The following is a 26,250-nucleotide window of genomic DNA, read 5'->3' as shown; positions in this document are numbered from 1 at the left end:
CAGTGACAGAATATTTATAACTTTACGCATCCAGGACCAAGTTTCAAGTTACTGCTTTGGTGACCTTCAGGGCGCAATAATATGCAAACATGAAAAACAAGGGTCTATGTGTTTGATCAATCAAATCAATCTTGCGTTTTGACTTGTTCACCAGTGGTTGCTTTATTGACAGATTGCATTGGAAAGTTAGGTAACATGACTAACGAGTTGAATAAATCTAATCAATATTTTGATTTTACTAATTAACTCCAAATAAATGGATTCATTCTGTGTGTGTGCCAATGAGAGATAGACAAGTAAGAAGCCTAATATACAACTTGTGTGGCCCACTCTGTCAGAGCATATAGGTAAGTGACTATTCAGTGAAAGTATGTCGGAACCCCCCCCTCCCCCCCAAAAGGCCCAATGCATAAATATTTATCATTATGACACACCTTCAAAAATATTATTTTAAATGACTGTGATGACTTCACAGCAATCAGTTATTTAAGTAATATGCTTAGTTAGACTGGGAAAAAACAATTTCATCCTCCATCCTGTGACTAAAATAGTACATATTACTTCTCTCAAGGAACAGCCAGTGTATTTTTGTCAAGTTGAAAGGTGATGCGCACACACACACTATTAATTGGTAAATACTGCCACCGGCGTGCCTCCAAATTGGGAAGGTCGAATTCCCCAAAAGATCCAGTAGTAGAAAATACAAATGTTTGGTCACACCCAATGATTTCTTAAATAGGGGGTCTTTTACTTAGGAGTGCAGAAACAAGACAATGTTCCGGCACCTACCGTGCCTTTGTCAGGTAAAAGGCATGGATACGTGATGAAACATTGTCTATTTGTGTAGTCTATTTGCATTGGAAGCCCATGGTGGCTGCCTGTCTGACAGCCACTAGTAGGCATGGAAATTGAAAAATTCAAATAGCAATGTTTATGAGAAATATCAGTTTTCATTTACAGGAGCAGCTGTTGTTGTTTCATTAGGATTAAGTGATGTTGGTACTCAGACTATCCCACTATCCCTTTAAATATAGTTTTCCTGAGTTTTCCTGTGTATAGGTTTCAGATTCTGTGTAAATCAATTTTGCTTTATTGTTGGTCCATGGATTACCTAATGAGATCTTCTCTCCTGAGTCTGCCGGAAGCAGAAACACTAGCAAAGCAAGTGCAGAAATCAGCACGCAAGGAATTAGGAGATTCAGCCCATAATATAGAGTCCTGCGCCTCATTGTTATGGTAAATGTCACATCTGGATACGGCTCCTTGCAGCATTCATAAAAACTCTCACTTCTCTTTCCAGGGACTCCTATAGAGAGATAGATATGGTTGATGCATATTTACTAATTATTAATCACACAAATGTTTGACTGACAACATAAATGGCCAATGATTCTTGTGTCTCACAAGACTTTGTGTGGACAGCCAGAAGAGAGATAACTTTATCATTATGACATTCTTCAATAAAATATAGTCTTCTCTACATCAGTTTATGTCAATAGGTGAACATCATTATTAATGGACATCCAAACCGCACCCCGAGGTATGTACTACACCTACACCTACAGTGGGATAATGAGTTGCAATAGAAATGTAAAGCAAAGTTTCTTGAGAAATTAAGTCAGCAACGTTTGTAGCAGAGAAAACACCGTCACAATATGTAGAATTCGAGTACATTGGATCTCCAGTGATCTAGCTCTTAAATCATATTTGTTTTTGTGTAATTTTTTCATGTACATGATTTTAATGAATTCTTAAGAACTAATATTTTTCACGCCATGAATTTAGTCCAGATTCTAAATTCTGTTAAATCATCTATAATGAAGGGGTTAAACAGTTACACATTATCAATAATTATTCACTGTGTCAAAGTAAATGTGAAACTGTTAAATGTAGACTATTTTTCAGGAGAGGTGTTGATATCCGTCCTGCATATTAAAAACATGTATAAGTAACAGACAGGGAATAGTTTAAATAAAAATGAAACACATACAGATGCTTTTAAACTCCAACACATACCAACAAGGTCCCACTCTCCATTTGATATGTATTCCGATACATCTGCTTCTTGCATTTGCAAGTCCAAGGACCAGCCACCATAAGTCCAAGATCCAAACTTTAGTTTGCACTTCTGAGTGTCGAATGGAAACCAGCGTACATCAATGTAGCATGAGCTCTTGAAAATCCCTTATTAATAGAGTATGAGAAAATAATTATTATTTTCATTTATATAGCGACAATATGTTTTACAAGTCCTGAAATCCCTTGTTAATAGAGTAAGTAAAAAAAAATATTATTGTCATTTGGATCAACAGAACATAAGTCTGTTTGATCTGTTTTCATTTTTTTTTTTTATCAGCTCAGACATTTAAGGCACTTATCTAAATCACATTCTTTGTGGTTTAAATTGGCAATAATGCATGGTGAACATCAAATTTGAAATATAAGGCCAAGTGTATCCAGAAAACTTGTTTCTATGGTGATTACCCTACTTTTAGTAATATAGATCCCTTTTTAGAACAGATCAGATCTTTCCTACGGTCTAAAAAAAACACTTACAGAAGAATAACTTCCTTCTCCATACCATGCTTGCTAAGGGTACCACTCAATAATTGAGTATAATACTCTTTTATTGACAGTTGTACTACATACTGCTGCATATGCTGTACATACGTTAAAACCACCTACCTAATAATGTGCAGGTCCCTCACGTGCTGCCAAAGAAACACTACAGATGCATTGAGGGATGGACTCCACAAGACCTCTGAATGAATGCTAACTGTGATATCTGGCAGCAAGACATTAGCAGCAGAACCTTTAAGTCCTTCAAGCTCCCTGGATTGGATTTGTTGTTCCAGCACATCCCACAGATGCTCAATCGAATTGAGATTTGGGCAATTTGGAACCCACGGAAAAGCCTTAAACTTGTCATGTTCCTCAAACCATTCCTAAACAATTTGTGCTGTGTGGCAGGGTGCGTTACCCTACTGAAAGAGGCCACTGCCATCAAGGAAAACCATTGCCATTAAGGGGTGTACATGCTCTGAAACAATCTCTAGCTAGGTGGTACATGTCAAAGTAGCATCCACATGAATGTCAGGACCCAAAGATTCAGAGCAGAGCATTGCCTAGAGAATAACACTGCCTCTGCCGGCCCGCCTTCTTCCTATAGTGCATCTTGCTGCCATTTCTTCCCCAGGTAAATTACACACACTTACCCAGCCATTCACCTGAGCTAAAAGAAAACATGATTAAACAGACCAGGCAATCTCTTTCCATTGCTATCATATCCAGCATTATGTTTTTCAGGAATTTGAGATTCAGAAGCACTTCTGTGTGATCTGACCAGATGAGCTAGCCTTCACTCCCCTGCATCAATGAACCTATGGGAAACATGACCCTGACGCCCTTTCACCGGTTTACCTTCCTTGCATCACTTTTGGTAGTTACTAACCACTGCATACCGAGAACACCCCTCAAGAAAAGCCGTTTTGGAGATGCTCTAACTCATCTAGCAATCATTATTTGTCCCATGTCAAAGTTACTCAGATCTTTTTGCTTGTCCCATTTGTCCTGCTTCCAACACGTGAAATTCAAGAAATTATAGTTCACTAACTGCCTAATATATCCCACCCCTTGACAGGTGCCACTGTAATGATATAATCAGTTATTCACTTCACCCATCAGTGGTTCTAATGTTGTGGCCGATCAGTGTATATGCATTGCAATCTAGCTAGCAAAACTATAATGAAATATGATTGACCTTAAAGAACCAAAGGTCAAAACATGTGTGAAGATACTTCCAGATAATCAGTATACTGGTCTTAATTCAGAGCTAGAGCAATCTTCTTGGACTTATTAAGGCAAAACCAGATGCTGTTTTGAGGCAAGTTGTTAGATCAACTTGAAAGCCAACAGAACATTTAGCTCTTTGCACGAAATTAGCATCTAGTTTGCCTTAAAAAATCTCCTCCTAAATGGTCATTCAAAGAAGCATTATATAACATTAATATCAACAGCAATAATTTCTTGTATTTTCCCAAAAAATATTTATTTAGAATGAGAAAGTGTTCCTCTAAACTTCCTTGTTAGTCCACTGTATTTATTAAACTTATCTGGTATAGATTAGTTTAGTTTGAATGACTAATTGGTTAGCTGTAACAGATGCTTTAAGGAAAAGTTTGGTTGGTCAGAATGAACGGCAATTCACAGCAAACATAAGAGACCCAAACCAACATTCTAAAATGTAGTATTCAAAATTGCATAAAGAACTAGCCAGTTTATGTAAAAAAAAAAAAAAAAATCAAAGAAAACTCAGAATTTCTCTCCTATAAACAAAACATAAACGCAGGTAACCAATTCAAAGCACACAATCAAACATAATGAAATGGTTGCTTATAATCATGTAGCACAAAATACATATTTCAACCATGCACTAAACCATAAAGTACATAGTGACAACCAATAGCAGGATACTTATTGAAAGGTGAGTTCTAACATGAAGTGTTTACGTCTCAAATTATCGAAGAGTTGGTGGTTTCATCTCATTCTACATTTTGAACAAAAGTGTTATAATCAGTGTGTTATAATCTTCAGTCGATTTCTGTTAATGTTTCCATTGTACAATGACGTTGAGAATATTGTAAGTAATAAATATAAAAATAACAATACATTGATTCTTGCCTGCAGATTACTTTGAAAACCAGTGTAATTAAAATATATATATATTAGTATAATATATATAATATATATATTAATAACTGGTCGGTAATTAAGGAGTTGAGGGATTCCTTGATCTGGTGCGCGCTCGTCTATGTTCAGAGAATTTTCCCTGAACATAGATGAACGGAGCAGAGCAGGGTCCCTCTAATCCCCACATCGTAAAACAGGTAGGTCGTAAAAGGAAGACCACCTGTACTTGGAAAATCTGTAGATGGAGCACTCACTGTATTATACGGAATTATACTGAATACCTTGGAGCCTTGACTTAAACATAACTAATGCCTTGTGAAATCACTTGCAATGGAAAAAAAGAATAAATCAAACGTGATCTAGTGTCAAGGTTTATAGTAAATCTTAAATTCAGTACTTGTGCTGTTAAATAGCAACATTTGTGTTACAAAGTATAATATAAGAAATTAAGTGCATTAAATGGAAAGTACAATAGTATTAGGGATCTTAAAGAATTTAAAATCTGCTGAAAATGTAAAACTACTGGAAATGTGTTTTAAAAGATGGCAATTTTTAAATGTAAATATTGAAGGATATAATTTTTTTGCACTGTGAATGTTTACATGGTGTGTTCAATAAAAACATGGCAACAGAATCTTTGTGTGTTATTAGTTTAAGCAGACTTATGACCAATTTGTGCAGAAATCCATATCATTCCAAAGGGTTCACATACATTTTCTTGCAACTGTATATATCATATTGTATCTATATTTAGGTTTATCTACATATCTGTTTGTTTATATGTTTGTCGTAAAATAAGTAAATCACACCTCTTATATGTTACCTTGTCATTTTCAAGAAATGTTCTTTAAAACTATAGTTTTGGGGGAGTAGTAACGAGGATGTATGATTTTATACCTCAGTGATGGAGAGAAACATACCTCTAACTACTAGAATTCCTGCTGTCAGCTTATTACAGCTACAGGCACAATTTTTTTACACAGATGTTGTTTGGTTTCCTGGCTGAAGTTGTTATAGTAACGCTCAGGGAATGTATCAAGTCAAATGGTTTATAGTTACACATTAAGGTATATTCAGTTTACAGGGAATCGTGGTGAATTGAAAATCAAACTGCATAAGTCAGATTGAAATATCCCATTAGTGACTATAACTGAGCTGTTGATTTTTTGTTTTTGCAAATGAGCTATTTTTTGCTTGCATTTTTCAATTCAGTTTTGACTTCACCACCATTCAGTGAATAAGCCACTTTGTATTTCTAGCATATCTATAATATTTAAGATTCCAAACACGTACAGCTTTATTGCCAGGGTGTAACATTAGCTGCGAATTTAGAATTAATGGAACAAAGTGTCATTTTAATTCACACCCTTTCTGAGCTTTACGATTGAATGAAATTATGTTCCAATTAGTTCCCACACAACTCACATTTAAACAGTACAAATAAACCAGGAATTCTCTCTTAATATTTTATGTGAACTATCATGCTAAGGGACAATAATTTAGTACACCGAATCCACACACAGGACATTGAGCAGCTTTTAATTTAATATTGCATTATTATTATTATTGTTATTATTATTATGTTATTATTTATATAGCGCCAACAAATTCCGCAGCGCTTTACAGTGGGTGGAAGAACAAACCTGTAGTTGTAACCAGACAAGTTGGACACACAGGAACAGAGGGGTTGAGGGCCCTGCTCAATGAGCTTACATGCTAGAGGTAGTGGGGTAAAGTGACACAACAGGTAAGGATAGTACTAGACTAATGACAGTTGCAAGAGAGGAATCAGTCGGGAGCTATTAACAGTTTAATTGATATGCTTTTATGAAGAGTGGAGACTGGGTGAGCATCTAATGAAGGAAGGAACTGAGTTCCACAGGAACGGTGCAGCCCTCGAGAAGTCTTTAAGGTGAGCATTACATCAATAACACCGCTAAAATCTACCCCCTTAGAATGAAGGAATTTCTTCCCAACATCACAATCCTCCTAGTTCTAGATCTTCTGCTAGTATGGAATGTTCTTTTTTAGCATTTCAAGCTCTATATAGCATTATATACCATTAAACAAGTGAGACATTCTATTGTGATATATGATCTTTAAAGACATATACTTCCCTACCCTGCTTACTTTATTAAAGGGTGCACGTATAAATGTAATCATTTCATATATTGTATATATCAAATAATTACTTATTACACATTTCTTTACTTTTCAAATACTCTAGAGTTTAATTATTTTTCCAGATTACCAGCTGCATTTTACTTAAACCTTACAGCATAACACGCACATGACCACAGTAATAATTCACCATATATGATGATTCTGTACATTTTCAGGTTCTCCTTAAAAATAAGATGACTAAACAAAACCGAAGTTGACCTTCAGGCAGGGACCTCAAGGGTGCCCAGCCCACTTGGCATACTCATTGGACACTCGTAAAAGAGAAAATTGTGATATAATTGATCCACGGGGGGGGGGGGAGGGGGGTGAAGAAAGGACAACTTATAGAACTTAAGAGGAGCAATCTAGAATTGTAACAGTACTCTAGACTCTAAATGAATAGCATGCATTTCAAACACTAATGTTGAAATGTTGCGTTTTAAATGTATCATTGTTATAGTGACAGGCTTTTTTTTTGTTCTCTTGGAAAACTTACTGTGTAAGTTTGTTCTGTTAAAAATGATTTGTTTATTTTTGTTGGTTACACATTCCACTGTACAGGGGGTACATAGTTTTGGGCTACAATATGTTTACTTATCTGGAGTATTACAGAGCCGATTCTGTCATCAGAAGCTTCAAGGTAAATGAATGTGTTGACATTGGATTTAATTATACACAGGATACATTTTTGCCTATTGATATGATTTGGCAGCTATGCTCAATTACTGTATCACAGTATGGGGAAATGATAAGAAATCTAACTGATTCTTTTTAACGCCATTCATGTCCTGCAGCTGTTTGAACATCTGGGGGCGTCCAAGTATGGAAGACAGGAGTGAAATTATCTTTGCAAATGTAATTATATTTACAACAACTTTTACTTTTTCACTATCTATCCTAACTTGTACTTGGCATCAATAATTATGGTATGTATAAAATATTTTAATACATTTTAACCCCTTAAGAATTGTCCAATTTCTGAAACAAAACAAAACCTAGAATGTGTACTTTGCATTTGCTTGACCATAATTTAAGGGTTTCTCTTTAAGTCCACCCATAGTATATGTTGTATTTTTTTTTTTTTTTAAAGGACAGATTTTTTTTTACTATCCAATGTGTATATTTAGCACATTAAATATCAATATATTGTTAAAAATGTAGAAAAAAAAATACACAATTTTTTTCCCAGTTTTGCTCATAATAAATGTTACACATAGAGGGGGAACTAAAGAACATTAACTCAACATTGATTAAAGTATATGTTAATGCATGATATATCTATGATCTAAATTAATTTTTGATAGTTAACACTAACCCTAACCCTATACTTATAGTAACTCTAACCATACACCTACCCTAGCCTTACCACAAATCCTAACCCTATATTATCCCTAACCCAATCCCACTATTATCCCTTACCCTACACTAATCCTTACCCTACCCCAGGGATAGGCAACCTTCAGCACTCCAGATGTTGTGGACTACATACCCCATAATGCTCTTACACCCATAATGCTGGCAAAGCATCACGGAAGGTGTAGTCCAAAACATCTGGAGTGCTGAAGGTTGCCTATTACTGCCCTACACCAACCCTAACTCTATCATAACACTAACTTTAACCCTATCCTTACACAAAATCTAACCTTAATACTAACTTGAAGGGATTCTCTCTGTTAATGTCAGTCATGACATAAGATCTATTGAGTACTCTCTGCTGTGTGATTGCAGCATTGGGAAGGAATGCTCCCTCTCATGCTGCAGTTCTTGCCATGCTGTCTGTGATGATCATAGCATGATTGGTGCTGGTGACTGGCAAAGCTCAGTAGTGACCACGCAGAAAAAGTTGTTTCAATCAGGTACTTGCACTATGCCTTTTGGGGACAGTTGCCTGGTGTACAAAAGTAGGACACCAGGAAACAAGTCAGGACAGCAGGCCAGGACCCTGAAAGAGGGACAGTTGGGAGACTTTAGCTGTAACCAGAAAAAAACATGTCTGAGTGGTGGACAGCTCACAGAAGGTTTCCATGAACGTGTTTGATAGGATGGATAAGGGATATCCATGCAACTGCATGAGTAACAGGAAATTAAAAGGGAACTTCCGTACAGATTTGGCATCAGAAACTTTGAGCCTACATTTCAACTTTGAACTACGCCTTCCATAAAAGATTCCCAAGAATTATGAATATTGTAGTTGAACATTAGCTTAAAATATGGTGTTTACTTATCCCCTGTATTAAAAAAAGATGTCTATGTAAAGTCTGAACAAATATTATTCAGTTCTAAAAACCCACTCAGTTGTAGCTACCTCTATCCTGGAATAGAATACCGTTATGTGAGAGTACTGTCAATCATTGTTATAAACTATGTCCTTTGCTATGTCTGCACTGAGTAAGCATAAAAAGAAGGGGAGACATAGAAACAATGTTTGTGTTCAATTCTATGTGTGTCCTACCTGGAACTGGCTATTTAATGTCATGTGCTACACCTTTTAGAGAAAACAGTTTAATTGGGCCATTATTTTATTTTATTTTTTTTATAGAAACTTGTACGTAGATTCATCTTGATAAATAAGTGAATGATGATTCAAAGAGTCACAGAATAACACTAGTTTTTCAGGTTACCTCTGAAATATTATTAATAGTCCTCCAAATTGGAAGAAGTTGTGCTGACCGACCCTTCTAACCATTAATTCATATTATTTAGTGCTATGGTGGATCTATTTCATAGGGCTCCGCAGTGCAGGATATAATGATAGAATGTGATGTACATATAAGCAGAGAATAAATATTGTACTGAGAGAAACACAATTGCTGTTTCAACAATTTTAATAAATTGTGAGTGGCATAAATTGACATCTTACCTGGTGGTAAATATTGGCAGAATCCTGATGAATTGACCAAAACATTCGTATGAAATGAAGCATCGAATCTTTCATCTGCACTACAAAAACAGAAAATGCCTAGATGTAACAAAGCAGTAAATGGTTATGTTGCATTCTATAGTTAGTTGTGGCTGTCATTCTCCATATGAGATTTGCTACAAAACATTACTGAATAACATCAATCATTAAATAGCATGTTAGAACGTGCATCATTACCAATAGATTTTCCATCTCCCATGTCCATTTCAACGATAGGCGTTGGCGTGATTGACAATTTATTCAATATGTGTATTTTCTGCATAAAATTATATGTTTTATAAAGGTTACCTTTCCATGTTAAGTTACCTTTCACCAACATAGAGTCTTGTATTTTATTTCATTTATATTATTTCAAAATATATTTATAGATATTATAGAACATATATATTTATATATATTATAGAACACTAACATAGTCTTGTATTTTATTTCATTTATATTATTTATATATATATATATATATATATATATATATATATATATATATATATATATATATAGAAATAATATATGCTAAATAAATGTATGACATGTCATTAATTGAGAGATAAAGACCAAATTGTTCAACAGGTAATCAGTAATCACTACGCACAAAATGTAAAATATACAATGACCATGAAACCATAAAACAACCAAATTAAATAAATGTAAAAAAGTGACATAAAATATATATTTTCTTTTTAAATTGACTTTTTAAAATTAAAGTTAAGGTTTTTTTATATAAACAAAAGAAACATAGTGAGAGATCCCTCCATTTATTTTTCTTGCAGGCATATTAAAACATAAGTTTTTAAGTGCTAAAATAAATTTGCAGCATACGTTTCTTCGTGAAATTACCCATTATGAAATTACCTATGATGAATTATAGTATGTACCTGCAACAAAAAAATGTAACTACTAACAAAGACGTTATTTCTATGTAAAATCCTACTCTGAATTTTGCGCCATTCTGTATAATGAATTAGGAGCTGAGATTAAGCATTAAATGTCTTAATTAGGATGATTTGCTAAAGATTTTTGTCATGCCACAAGACAGTAGACAAATAGAGAAATTAAATTCATAAGCCAAGTTCAAGGCAAAGGAAGAGGTTAAAAAAAATAAATGTTTTTGTCACAATATTATCTAGAAAGCTTGAAATGGAAAGGGCGGTGGTATGCCATACTGAAGGGCATTATCTAGCTGCTAAATATGTTACAAGAAATGAAATCTTGGACAGCTAATTGAATATAGCAATTAGCTTGATTCACAATGAATCCTTTAATGTAGAACGAGAAGAATAAGATAAAAATGAAGAAAGACAATTTAAACATTTGCCCATACTGAAAATAGCCACAGGATAATTCTCATTCCAGTTATCCACTGGTAGAGAGGATGGTAGCTGTGTGACGTATGTATATCACGTTACTTCCCTCAAAGATAGCGTGTGCCATGGTCATCATTAGCTATTCATGTTTATGCTAGATATGAATGCACAGATACATTTTAGCTTTTGGGTTACCTTCCAGTCAACAAACATTAATAAAAAATAAATCACATTAATTTGCAAAAAAAAAAAACATGTTCAGGAGAGCTAGTTCTGCCAACCCCCATCCTCTATATAATTGGCAGAAGTCATTATTCGAAATCTTAATTGGAAGCAGATATTACAGACTGAGTAAACAGTCTTTCCTGACATTGATAAGAGATCATGAACTACCTACATAGTGCCCGAACAATACACGGAACCCACAGTATGTAATTATAAACATAAATTATAAAAACAAATGTTTTTTACTTCCACTTGATCTTCAACTCTCCAATATGACCTTATGGTGCAGATAGACATGTTCTATGTTAGAAAGGTCACTGTTTCCCTCCACTGGAAGACAAAAGCTGAGCATATCATTAAACTATCAGAGCTGCAACAATGGTTCAGGAGTAGAGAGAAATGAATTCCTCCTGCACTTAGCCATAATATTACCACTTGAAGCCATTTATTATGAGTGTGCAAGTGTGTCTATCTCTATGTGTAACTTGTGTATTTCTGTTTGATGCATTTCCATTGTTTTAAGAAGACCACAGGGATGGTCGAGACACTGTCTCAGTCAGTGTATATGTCAGGGTCATTAGCACCCTTTAATAAGGACCAAGAATGCATGATACATTTACTCATTTTGTGAAAGCTGTGTGATTTTCCATGTGTGTTTTGTCAATGTGATAATGTATATACAGGAGTGTTCCTAAGATGTCAAGTATAGTAGGAGAGTAGATTCTGCTGGAATCTGCCCACTATAAAACTGACATTAAAGAGCAAATGAAGAATACAAGTTCTTGTGAATAAGTCACATTAAAGTGTCATAAGAAGTCACATTAATAACATAAAATTCAGTTGAGTAGGAGCCTAGTCCCTAAATTCCATCAAAGAGCAGCAATCAGCATGCACATACCATTAGTTTCCATGGTGATTGTTTCACCATGCCAAATTTCATGATATCATCAAGTTTGATGATCTCAGCCAATCCAATGCTTTCCCAAAGGAAGACCAGTAGATCATCTGATTAGAATAGCCTAGTTTTACTCAACTATTCTGGTAAAATGTGGGTAATTCAAAGTGAACTGAAAGTGAATGTAACATTTTAGGTGTCAAGTTGGGAAAAATCTTTGGCAAATTTGCCTAAAATATGATATTCACTTTGAATGAACGTTGATTTTCCAGTGATTCACACGCTAGTAAATAGCCGTGTGTTCATTTGACAGCCACATTACTAGACCTTAGGATGTAAGCCACATTGCTGTAATATCAAGTTAAAGGTAACGTGAGTTGGAGCCCAGTAATTGCTACTCATGTTGCCTATGCCTATATGAGGAACTGGGAGCGTTTTAGCTCTCTTCAAAACAGTTACTGAGACAGACCAACATCTTATAGTCATCAAACAAAATACAGTATTTTGCCGCGAAGCAGTTATGTGCGCACTGTATAATGCGAGCACTATAAAATCAGTCGGAGAAGAATAAAACAAGAAAACAGGTATTCGATGAGATAAGGCCTCGGAGACTATAACATATTTAGTTACAGCATGGTAATCACTATAATATCTGCTGTAGGTTTCATAGCCGATGTTCTCGAAATTGGTAACATTACATTTACAATAACAAAAGCTTAAAACAAGAGAGACACTGAAAAAATAATGAGGAAAGTGGAACCCGAGGAGAATGCTTTGGAGTTTTTGCCAAGTAGATTTCACAGTAAATTCACCATCAAACAAGAGTCACTGAAGCACACCAGCGAGTAACAAATATGGGCTTACCAGGTAGCAATCAGATTACAAATATTAAAATCCCTGTGTTTGCAGCATGCTGCCGGTTGCTCGTTATTGAAGAAGGGCTGATAAATATTTAAAGCTAAAGAATTACAAAAATGGAAAAATAAAATAAGGATTTGTCTTTGTTGTTTTGCAGACTCATTCTGTTCCCATATATTGTATATAAAATCAGCTTCATTCATTTTACTTTTCTTTGTACTTGTTGATCTTGGGAGACTTTGTGATAGCCACATAGGGGCCCATAATATCACAACCTCAAGGAACAAACCATAGAATGTTTGAATCTGAGAGTGGAAATGTACAGTGAAAGATTTAGAAAACGCGATGGTCTAGTCCAGGCATAGGCAGCCTTTGGCACTTCAGATGTGTTGGACTATACCTCTCATGATGCTTTAACAGCATTATGAGGGATGTAGTCTACAGCATCTGGAGTGCCAAAAATTGCCTACCTCTGGTCTAGTCCATAGCTTTCTCTCCTTCTCTCTCTTGTACACTTAATTTAGGCACCAGTAGCAAACATTAGTGCTGCAACTGACAGAACATAAGTCCTAATGAAAACACTTACAGTTCCTGTCAACAAAGACATATTAACCCCTTAAGGGCTGAGCCAAAAGTACACGTGATCAAAACGCAACGTAAACAAAACCTTGAATTTGCGCTATATGTCTGTTCAACCGTAATTCACCTCTTTCATATTATGTGCACCGACACAAACAGGGCTTTCATTTAACCTCAAATATTCAGGTATGAAACATAATTTAATATGAATAAAATATAAAAATGAAAATCAGAGAAAATAAGAATTTTTAAAACTTTTTTAGTTCTACGTGACATTTTAACTGTGAATATCATAATACTGTTTGCTTTTACTGCAATAAAATACACATATTTGTATTCAGTGATGTGTCGCGTGTAAAACAGTACCCCCTATGTACAGGTTTTATAACGTTTTGGAAAGTTATAGGGTCAAATATAGCATGTAAAATTTTTCTGTTTTTTCACATTGAAATCCGCCAGATTGGTTATGTTGCCTTTGAGACCGTATGGTAGCCCAGGAATGAGAATTATCTCCATGATGGCATACCATTTGAAGACAACCCAAGGTATTGCAAATGGGGTATGTCCAGTCTTTTTAAGTAGCCACTTGGTCACAAACACTGGCCAAAGTTACTGTTAATATTTGTTTGTATGTGAAAATTGCAAAAAACTAATTTGAATGCCAATTTTGGACAGTGTTTGTGACATAGTGGCTACTAAAACAGACTGGACATACCCCATTTGCAAAACCTTGGGTTGTCTACTATTGCTAATGGTATGCCATCATGTGGGTAATTTTCATTCCTGGGCTACCATACGGTCTCAAAGGCAACGTAACCAATCTGGCGAATTTCAATGTGAAAAAACTGAAACGTAAGCCTTATATTTGACTCTGTAACTTTTGAAAACACCATAATACCTGTACATGATGGGTACTGTTATACTCAGGAGACTTTGCTGAACACTAATATTAGTGTTTCAAAACAGTAAAACGTATCACAACAATTATATCATCCGTGTAACTGCCATTTGTGAGTGAAAAATGCAAAAAATTTCACTTTCACAGACGATATCATTGTTGTAACACATTTTACCGTTTTGAAACACTAATATTTGTGTTCAGCGAAGTCTTCCGAGTAAAACAGTACCCCCCATACACAGGTTTTATGGTGTCTTGGAAAGTTACAGGGTTAAATATAGTGCTAGCAAATTAAATTCCCTGGACTTTCAGCCTGGGTTGTCAGGCAGGTCCCGCAAAATGTAATTAATAAAATGACCTAGTTATGTAAAATTATTACATAAATATATACGTAGAATTTTATATATATATACACACATATACATACATATATACACACACACATATATATATATATATATATATATATATATATATATATATATATATAGATATATATTAATTTTAAAATACAGTTAGAATGAAATTACACATATATATATTTTTTCATATTTTTTTACGTATTTACATATTTTTGTTATTTTATATTGATATTAATATATATATATCATTATAATGTTATATATATTTAATCAATATCATTCTACTTGTATTTTGATATTAATATATATATATATATATATATATATATAAAATTATATACATATTAATTTTAAAATACACTTACACAGTGTTTGTGTACGTATGTATATGTGTATATATATACTTAGATCATATATATGATAAATATATATATGATCTAAGTATAAATATTTTTTTAAACAGTTTTTAAATCTTTTATTTTACATTTTACAGGCAGCAGGGGGAGTGCCTGTCAGTACAGGCACTCTCCCTGCTGCGATTGCTGTGGACGGCTATGCCGTCCATGTGATCGTGAGGTCCTCGCAAGGACCTCGCGACCACATGGCCCGGGAGAGACGGAACAGAAGCTGGGGGATTCCACGCCGGCCACCGGGTAAGTGAATAGTATGGCGGGGACGTGCTATGCCGCCCGCCGGCTTTTAGAGCCGGGTCCCCAAGGACGGCATAGCACACCCGCCGTCCTTAAGGGGTTAATGCAGATTATAAAAAAAAACAAGGAAATAATTTTCCCTTCACACACAGGAAAAAAGAAAAACAATTCAATGCATAGTTCTGATGGCAACCACAAGAAAGATCTTGCAGTGGCAGTTAGTAAAGTATAGAGATGGTGGGGTACAACATTCTAATCCCATAAATATGCAACGACCCCTGATTTTTTTGGGGCTCTGCCAATTTAAATCCATTTTATTATGATAGATCCAATGAGAGATCATGCCCTGTTCAACACCCTAAATCTAAAGAAACTTACAGAGTTATTACTAAACAACTTGAAAATTGACAACACACACAAATCACAGTTTAAAACACCTCAATGGTGAGAAATAAAAAGTATTACCCCTTTGTAGATGTCACTGTAGATAAAACAGAACACCTCAATGTTCTTGAAAGTTCTTATAAATTACTAAACACTGTTTTGTGTCCAAATGGAAAAGGTCCAAACATATTGGCAATTCTCAGATTTACTAAATCCAAATGCGGTCATCTGAACCAATGTACAGCACTGGTAACAGAGATTTATCAATGACCACATGGTGGTGAATAAAAAAACTAATTCATTAGACAGGATGCTTGTTCACTTGCTATTTGCAACTGAATCGATAATTTGAAGAACTGTTTGCCCCCAGGCAGAACAAGCAGCCAGCTGGCATATAGTTAAAAACCCTGGGCAGTACAAGGGTTAATTATGTGGCAGTTGGCCACCACTTGCTTGCCAGCAACCACATTAAAAAAGTATTTGAAAAAAATAATAATAATAATAATCTTATGGGATCGATAAGACTCACATATTACTGCAATGGAGGTAATGTACCTCCATATGCTCCAACGTGCCATCAGAAAGTACGGGTATATTTACTAAACATTTAAAACAAGCAACTGGGCAGGATTTGTCTGAGTCTGTAAATAACAAGTGGGACAAGTCCCATACACATGTGGTGGGAGCTACTTAACATTTTATTGGGGGGACCTATTGATAACTCCCCTGAATCCCCACCCATGCCAGTGTGTGGAGGCTCTAAAATTTATAAAATATGAGGGGGACCCATTCATGCCGGAGGGTGGGGACTCTAATAAATATAAAATTGGGAGGGAGGACATGCCATTGTTCACCCATGCAAATAATAAGTGACCTCCCAGGTGGCTAGGTATCCCCATTACCCTAGGCACCCACCTACCCCACCTACCCCTCCTCCTCCTAAAAAAAATTATAAGGGGGCCAAAGCATTTAAAACCTATTAACATATATATACTTACCATCAGAAGTCTTCTTTCTTCTAATTCTTCTGTTCTTCAGCCCCCAAAAAAGGTCAAATAAAATCTATAATTCCTGCCGCCACTATAAATAAAAAGTGGAAGGTAGGGATTTTATTTTAGGGAAACCCCTAGACACTTGGGCGGCTACTATAATTTGGTGTGCGGTGGACAATGGCACGTCCATTCCCCTGTTTTATAATTAATTAGGGCCATCACCCACCAGCATGTATCAGTTGCTTTTGTACCGCTAGTGCTGAAACCACATATAGATGGAAGGCTCAAAGAAGAACGGCAGCCACAATGATAGCAGTTACTCTGCGCCTGCAAGATAGGCCATCTCAAAGAGAACATTCAGCTGACCCCTGTTCAGGCAGACTTGGTGCTTATTCATATAGTCCACTGTAGAGTGAGACATATCCACATCAGGGTGAGGTCAACCGCCTCCCCTGCCATTACCATGGACTAGGTGACACTGTGTGACCAAGTTTCTGGATTGGATATTGTGCAAGGATCTGGCACAATAATGTCTTTGGTTGATTGTAATTGCCCTCTGCTTACATGGGTGGTGCTTTGGAGTTGAACCCTATCTTCAGCCCAGGTAGGACTCGTGGAGACTGACTGGATGGTACAGTGCTGCACCATGCCACGTGTGCCACAGCCGCACCGCAACTGCACAGCAGTAGATCTCAGCCAAATGATAGCTAAAGCAAGTTGGGCTAGCGGGGACCGGTATAACCCACACCGGTCCTGACGGGGAGTGTAGCAGAATGAGGAGACCATCCAGTCAAATATAGGACAGGGAGAGTGGCTGCCTCTCCCCAGCTCCATCTCATGTAGGCCCTATAGTCCCGATTCAGGCAACCAGGTGTCGGAGAGTCATGAACCACCGAGAACCCCTTTATCAGAACAATGCTTGTTGATGCTAAGAATAAGTAGCTGGCACAGGATATCCCTGAAAAATCGGTTTCACACACGGGAGCTTTCTCCACACAGTTCTGGCCTACTTGGCAGTTAAGCTCGATTGCCATCAAGTAATGATTTTTTTCTTCTTATCTCCTGCTCATTTAAATATCTTCTAAAACTATTAAAAAACACACCAACATTTTTTTTTTTTTAAAGGCATAAAATGAATGAACAGCAAAAAATGATTCAAGTTCCCATCACAACACATAGAATAAGCAAGAGGGAAATTAATTTTGGAAACTACAGAGGCTTGTGCACTACTATGCAACACTATATTTGTGACCGTTCTTATGTGAGGATAACACTTTAAGTTGAATAGTAGGATTGGGACCCCCTGGACTATCACTATGTCACCCTTCCATTTTGAGGAGACAAGTCAGGATTCCCTAATGGTTAAAAGGGTTTATGTATGCACTATTAACCCATAGATGGAGAGCTACATTTTTTATGTTTTTACATTTTGTTGTTGGAGAGAGGTTTAGACATTTATTAATCAGAGTGTAAGCAACTATTTTTATTTATTTAGTTAGCTATTTTGTCAGGTATCATTAATAGGGTCCCACTTTGACCAAGCACTTTTGGGCCCAGCAGTAACTACTGCGCATTTATAAGAAGGAAATAAATAATGTAAGACAAAAATGCAATATTTTCTGTTAACGGCTTAAAAGAGGATGGCAGGTGTTTATGTGCAAGAGTACAGATATTTATGTGTTTTCTGTAGCACAATACATTATCCCAATCAGTACGCTTAATGTGTATCTGACGCTCGAACATAAAAAAGTGTCTTTTTTAGAAGGAATATAAAAATCCTGGACAAGTCGGGATTGTGAGAATGAGTACACTTAATAATAACTGTGACTAGCTCAATGTGAAGTTGTAAAGGTTTATGCTGGAAAAGCAAAACAATAGCAGAACTGGGCCCAATTAGGGATTATGGATATAAAACTTTTATCATTTATTTTCAAAATGGATTTTTGTGATTTAAAACCCAGTTGTTTTTTTGCATTTTATAGATAATTGCAATCACGTCTGGTTTTGTGTTTGTCTATAATGATTTTCAGTAGTTTCAACAGTGTAAACAACATTTTCCTTTTAATATAAATGACATGGCTTAACAGCTGTGTGCAGAGTTACACAACTCACAGTAATTATTTTGTCATTCAATATACCACGCGACATATCAAATGCATAAAAAAATACCAAACAATAATAAGTATTGACGACAAAGCACACTACTGAGTGCCTCAATTTTGCCAGAAATTTTAGAGACAGAATATGAATCTAATAATGAATAATAAAGTGCATGTTTGATTGTGTTTGTGAAAGCAGCCATAGGTCTACAAAAGCAGACCATGATAAATCATTCCACAGGTAGGCAAGAGGACAATCACTCTCAGCCAATGAGCTAAGTCCCGAATTGCACAAGCCCTGCTCTAGAGAAAGCTGTAGCGGTTAAACTTATGATACTTGCAGTATTAACCAGTTACCCTACACAAACACAGGTACACAAAAAAACCTTAAACAGTGTAAATGATTTACAAAATACAATTTTTATTTAATTTTTTGCTCTGTTTATATATATGTATATATATATATATATATATATATATATAATGTTCTGACAAAAAGGCAGTATGCTTAGAATTGATTTGCTAGGCAATACATACCACCTTACCAGCTACCTTCTGTCATTCTGCAGATGTTAGGACCTACCAGTAGTTGCTAATACATGCAGATACAAATGGCATGTTTCACCCTGCTAGGAGTGAAACATACCATTTGTATCTATCTATGTATGTATTATCACAAGCACATATCTGATTGGTCCAGGTATAATAAATACTGTTTTTATCTTGTTTTGTTACTGATACATCCAATATATTAATCCCCCATTCATAAATCCTAAACCTCAGTGACCTACGGGCCACTGTGGTTTAACAAGGTGTTTTTTATCTTTGATTTTTCTTTTCAGCTACCTGCTACTTAAGTCCCAGACGGACAAAACAGCATACACGATATACTTACTTTATTTTTATCTCCAGTCAGACAGTATTTTTGGTCAGTACGATATATTTAGTATTGGTATTAATACTACAGTTGCAAGACAAAGTATGTGAACCCTTTGGAATTATATGGATTTCTGCACAAATTGGTCATAAAATGTGATCTGATCATCATCTAAGTCACAACAATAGACAATCACAGTCTGCTTAAACTAATAACACACAAAGAATGAAATGTTGCCATGTTTTTATTGAACACACCATGTAAACATTCACAGTGCAGGTGGAAAAAGTATGTGAACCCCTAGACTAATGACATCTCCAAGAGCTAATTGGAGTGAGATGTCAGCCAACTGGAGTCCAATCAATGAGATGAGATTGGAGGTGTTGGTTACAGCTGCCCTGCCCTATAAAAAACACACACCAGTTCTGGGTTTGCTTTTCACAAGAAGCATTGCCTGATGTGAATGATGCCTTGCACAAAAGAGCTCTCAGAAGACCTACAATTAGGAATTGTTGACTTGCATAAAGATGGAAAGGGTTATAAAAGTATCTCCAAAAGCCTTGCTGTTCATCAGTCCACGGTAAGACAAATTGTCTATAAATGGAGAAAGTTCAGCACTGCTGCTACTCTCCATAGGAGTGGCCGTCCTGTAAAGATGACTGCAAAAGCACAGCGCAGACTGCTCAATGAGGTAAAGAAGAATCCTAGAGTGTCAGCTAAAGACTTACAAAAGTCACTGGCAAATGCTAACATCCCTGTTAGCGAATCTACAATACGTAAAACACTAAACAAGAATGGATTTCATGGGAGGATACCACAGAGGAAGCCACTGCTGTCCAAACAAAACATTGCTGCACCTTTACAGTTTGCACAAGAGCACCTGGATGTTCCACAGCAGTACTGGCAAAATATTCTTTGCACAGATGAAACCAAAGTTGAGTTGTTTGGAAGAAACACACAACACTATGTGTGGCGAAAAAGAGGCACAGCACACCAACATCAAAACCTCATCCCAACTGTGAAGTATGGTGGTGGGGGCATCATGGTTTGGGGCTGCTTTGCAGCATCAGGGCCTGGACGGATTGCTATCATTGAAGGAAAAATGAATTCCCAAGTTTATCAAGACATTTTGCAGGAGAACTTAAGGCCATCTGTCTACCAGCTGAAGCTCAACAGAAGATGGGTGTTGCAACAGGACAATGACCCAAAGCATAGAAGTAAATCAACAACAGAATGGCTTAAACAGAAGAAAATACGCCTTCTGAAGTGGCCCAGAGTCCTGACCTCAACCCGATTGAGATGCTGTGGCATGACCTCAAGAAAGCGATTCACACCAGACATCCCAAGAATATTGCTGAACCGAAACAGTTCTGTAAAGAGGAATGGTCAGGAATTACTCCTGACCGTTGTGCACGTCTGATCTGCAACTACAGGAAACATTTGGTTAAAGTTATTGTTGCCAAAGGAGGTTCAACCAGTTATTAAATCCAAGGGTCCACATACTTTTTCCACCTGCACTGTGAATGTTTACATGGTGTGTTCAATAAAAACATGGCAACATTTCATTATTTGTGTGTTATTAGTTTAAGCAGACTGTGATTGTCTATTGTTGTGACTTAGATGATGATCAGATCACATTCTATGACCAATTTGTGCATATCATTCCAATAGGGTTCACATACCTTTTCTTGCAACTGTATATAGTTGAATGTTAAATGGTTCTTTGTCACCTAATCTGGTATTAAAATGTTGCAGTTTGCTGTTAGTTAGACATACGATTACCAGTTGTCAGAAACAACCCTGTTCGTAACAAACAACAACAAAACCCCTCATCTACAATAACATTTACACCTACAGTTTCTAACAGTTCAAAGCATGATGTTTATTTGGCAATTGCTGTAAGTAGCAGACTCATTTGCTTAGGGATATGAAGTATGCACAGCTCACTACTTCATTTAGTAAGCCAGGTTTGTTAAGGGGCAATTCATTTACTCTTTTATATGATGTTATAGGTTAAATTCCAGTCACTCTACATATCCTTACTGTTATGTTTTATAGTATGCAGAACTATGACAATGCCCAGTTTCTCCAAGTTTGTGTCTTGTTATCTACAAGTCGTTATTTGTGTTTATGTACCCTCACCTCTTGGTACATAAGTGATAGTGAGGAATTTTCTCTGTCAGGAATTTTCCCTTGCCATGGTCTTTTGTATCAATTTGCAACTCTCTGTATTTCTCCTTTTACCCAAACCATATGGTGAGTATCCCCAATGAACGAGATAAGACAAAGTAAGGTTCAAAGTGACTTCTGAGCATTTAATGAGCCGTGTAATAAGTTAAATACAGCACGAAACAGGGGTGGTCGTTACAAGCATTATCCAATCTTTATAAAATCATCTATCTTATCTTAACATCTTAACCTATAGCAAGCTTGCAGGTGTATCTTCATGTTCGGGCCTTGCTCAAAGCTAAATTTCACTATAACTATGCACTTCAAAGTAATATGCATGCGCACTAAGAATAAAATATATTTACTAGACAGTTCTAAATTAGATATTACTATGCAGTTATGATCAAGGGAGAAAAACAGGAAATAAGGCTGACAGACAGAAACATACAGGGTACAACACCTGTTCTATAGCTCTTGTCTGGGGGTATATTCACTAAGCATTGGATATAGATAAAGTAAATTATTTCAAATAGCTGACATGCTCCAAGTTAGCTAATTTTAAACAGACTGAGCATCCTGTCATCTGTAGCTTGAGCCTTGGGTCAGTATAGGCAAAATGTATTATTCCCAACAATAAGTTACAGGGGATGTGATTTTCTTGTATACTTGCCACCTCAATCGCAGCCTGCCTCCCGTATATCTATTCACGTTAAGAACATATCAGTATGTGAAGTCTCACCAGGTATGCTTACATGGTCAACCTGGTCATATAATATGCTGTTCAATTTTCTTCAGTTTTTCTTTTGGTAACTGGTATTGCTGGAGTATTTTAATCGTTCTGGGCTCATTTTACTTACTTCAACTACAAACGCAAGACTATTATATATATATAATTAAAACAGTGATGTAGAAATACACACTAACTAAGAGTTATTCACCAACATGTAAATTATCAATTTTCAGTGCAGCTGTTATGGCCAGAAAACAGAACCACAGGTGAGACAACATAAAAATTAGGAAGTTAAGGTGGGTTTGCCAAACCATGTTTGATAACAAATTAGAAAAATGCATTTTATTCAATATGTACCACTCTCTATGTATTTTCAAGTGTTGCATCACTTTTTACTAGTTGAGCGATTATATTCGATTAGAAGGATTAGTGGGCATCGCCTATATTCAGAAGGATTTCACATGCATCGCCTATATTCAGTCATTTCTTTTTTTTCCATATATAGTCTTTATTTTGCCAACAACATGAACAAACATACATTGCAGACAAGGATGATTATATCACGTTTACATGTCAGTTTGATATCGGCAATGTTGTCATTTATACAATGCATTTTATACAACAAGAACAATGGATACCTGCTCGTTACATACAAAGATTGGTTAACTATTTGCTCTTGAACCAGTGCAGCCTCATCTTTAAGCTCGGACTTTATGCATTTGGAGTTTTGTTGGCAGGATTTGGGGGGAACAGGAACATGTGGAAGGGAAGGGTGAGATGAACTTGGAGTGGGGACTGAAAGTCCCTAGCCTTGCTACTCTGTGCCTACACGGTCTAGTTATCGTTCTCATAAGCTTTCTTACTTTTTCTTTAGGTTATATTCAGTCATTTCTAATGGTATGTAACCAGAGGTGCACAGATGTGGAATAGAGCAATAGAACCACCAGTGGCTTCTCCTTTTAATTGAAATAATGAAACACTGTTTATGCAAGCAGATAGATGCTATTTGCAGCTTTGACTTTGAAAAGGCTGCACAGAGATTATGGCAAATTAAACAGTGCTATTGCAACTCATTTTGACATTTTCTATAAAAAAAAACAGGCAGTCAAGTAAAAATCTGCATTTCTTAAAATTGATATTCTATTGAACATGTTGACAGTCTGCATGGTTGACTGTGAAATCAAAGTAAATTTCAAATGTAAGCCAAAATAATAAGAACTAGAACAACATTATCTAAGTGAGCTATGCTTCCAGTTTGGCTACTTTAGTCTAACAAAGCGTTTCACAAATGGGGTTCCACCGTAACAAGAAACAAAATGGCCGCCATGATTTGATCCTTTAACAGTGCCCCAGTCGGGTGCCGCAGCCCTTTATGAGCACGGCCGGGCCCCTGTAGTATCGGCCAGCTGGGAGGAAGTGACAGCACTTCCTCCCAGCTTCACAGAGTCGCTGCCGCATAGTAGGGAGGGAGGAAGAGGCTGGAGACAGCAGCCCACAGAGGGAGCAGCATGCATGGCAGAGGAGAGGCTGGAGTGAGCATGCAGCAGCTCACTCCCATCAGCCTCAGCCATCATCACCAGGACCCCAAGGTAAGTTAACAGAAGGGTGGCTCTAATGTATGTCAGATTGTGTGCGTATGGGTCACTGTGTGTGTGTGTGTGTGCGTGTATATCTGTGTGTGTATATGTGTGTGTGCATGTGCCAGAGTGTATCAGGGTATTATAATGTGCCAATGTGTATATGTGTGTGTCAGTGTGTATATGACAGTGTGTGTACCAGTGTGTCAAGGTGTGTGCCTGTGGGTGCAAGCATGTGTATGTGTCACTGTGTGTATCTGAGTATGTGTGTATTTGTGTGTCAAGGTGTGTGTATGTGTCACTGTGTGCATCTGAGTGTGTGTATGTGTCACTGTGGGCATCTGAGTGGGCGTATCTGTTTGTATGTCAAGGTGTGTGTGTATATGTTTGTATGTGCCATTGTGTGAATCTGTGGGTCAAGGTTTGTGTATGTGTCGCTGTGTGTATCTGAGTGTGTATGTGACAGTGTGCAGTGGCGTACACACAACCCATGGGGCCCCGGTGCGAAAACTGATCCGGGTCCCTTACTCTGCGCAGGCTGGGGCCGCAACACATGCCAGTGCATGCATAAACACATACACTTAAAGGACCACTACAGACACCCAGATCACATCAGCTCAATGAAGTGGTCTGGGTGCCAGGTCTACTGCTATGTTTCACTGAGGGTTAATCCAGCCTCTAGTGGCTGTCTCGAGAAGACGCTGAACGTCCATAGGAAAGCATTGAGTAATGCTTTCCTATGGGAGGTTTGAATGCGCGCGTGGCTCTTGCCACGCATGTGCATTCGGAGCTGAGAGGCGGATGGGGACGGAGAGATCCCCAGCGTTAAGGGAGTCCGGCGCTGGAGAAAGGTAAGTGCTTAAGACACACACACACTCTCTCATGAACAGACGCACACATTTACTGACAGACACACACTCAGTGACAGACACACACAAACATACTCAGTAACAGACACACACACTAACAAACACTCTAACACTAACACACACACTCTAACACTAACACACACACTAACACACTAAGACACACACGCACTAACACACACACCCGCACTAACACACACACACTCACTAACACTAACACACACACTCACTAACACACACACTCACTAACACACTCACTCACTAACACTAACACACACTCACTAACACTAACACACTAACACACACACTCACTAACACACACACTCACTAACACTAACACACACACTCACTAACACACACACTCACTAACACACACACTCACTAACACACACACTCACTAACACTAACACACACACTCACTAACACACACTCACTAACACACACACACTCACTAACACTAACACACACCCTCACTAACACTAACACACACACTCACTAACACTAACACACACACTCACTAACACACACACTCACTAACACACACACTCACTAACACTAACACACACACTCACTAACACACTCACTAACACACTCACTCACTAACACACTCACTCACTAACACACTCACTAACACACTCACTAACACACACACTCACTAACACACACACACTCACTAACACACACACACTCACTAACACTAACACACTCACACACTCACTAACACACACACTCACTAACACTAACACACACACTCACTAACACTAACACACTCAAACGTTTTTTTTTTTTATTTAATCCCCCCCTTACCTGTGGGAGAGCTGGGGGGATTCCCTGGGGTCCAGTGGTGTTGCTGGCCCTGCTGTCAATCGGCTGGCTGGCAGGCGCGCGAGGGAGCACTGTCCCCTGGGTGCTCCCTCTTCAGCTCCCTCGCGCGCCGCGTACTGATGCCGGAACCGGAAGATGACGTCATCTTCCGGCTCCGGTTTCAGTGCGATGCGCGAGGGAGATGAAGA

General features: G+C 37.2%; 1 protein-coding gene across 1 annotated transcript in view; it reads right to left on the bottom strand.

Moving 5' to 3' along the window:
* CHRFAM7A (CHRNA7 (exons 5-10) and FAM7A (exons A-E) fusion) overlaps positions 1–26,250 on the bottom strand; it is a 204,582-nt gene that overhangs the window by 27,387 nt on the left and 150,945 nt on the right. Inside the window, exons 5-7 of the mRNA XM_063445710.1 lie at positions 9,713–9,792; positions 2,017–2,184; positions 1,112–1,306 (exon numbers count right to left, since the gene is read on the bottom strand). Of these exons, the coding sequence (XP_063301780.1) occupies positions 1,112–1,306; positions 2,017–2,184; positions 9,713–9,792 (443 nt within the window). The remainder of the gene's footprint in view (positions 1–1,111; positions 1,307–2,016; positions 2,185–9,712; positions 9,793–26,250) is intronic.

The sequence above is a fragment of the Pelobates fuscus genome, chromosome 3 (genome assembly GCF_036172605.1).
Source record: "Pelobates fuscus isolate aPelFus1 chromosome 3, aPelFus1.pri, whole genome shotgun sequence".
NCBI classification, from domain to species: Eukaryota; Metazoa; Chordata; class Amphibia; order Anura; family Pelobatidae; genus Pelobates; species Pelobates fuscus.
Note: the sequence above shows the minus strand (reverse complement) of the source record. Positions and strands in the feature narration are given on the sequence as shown.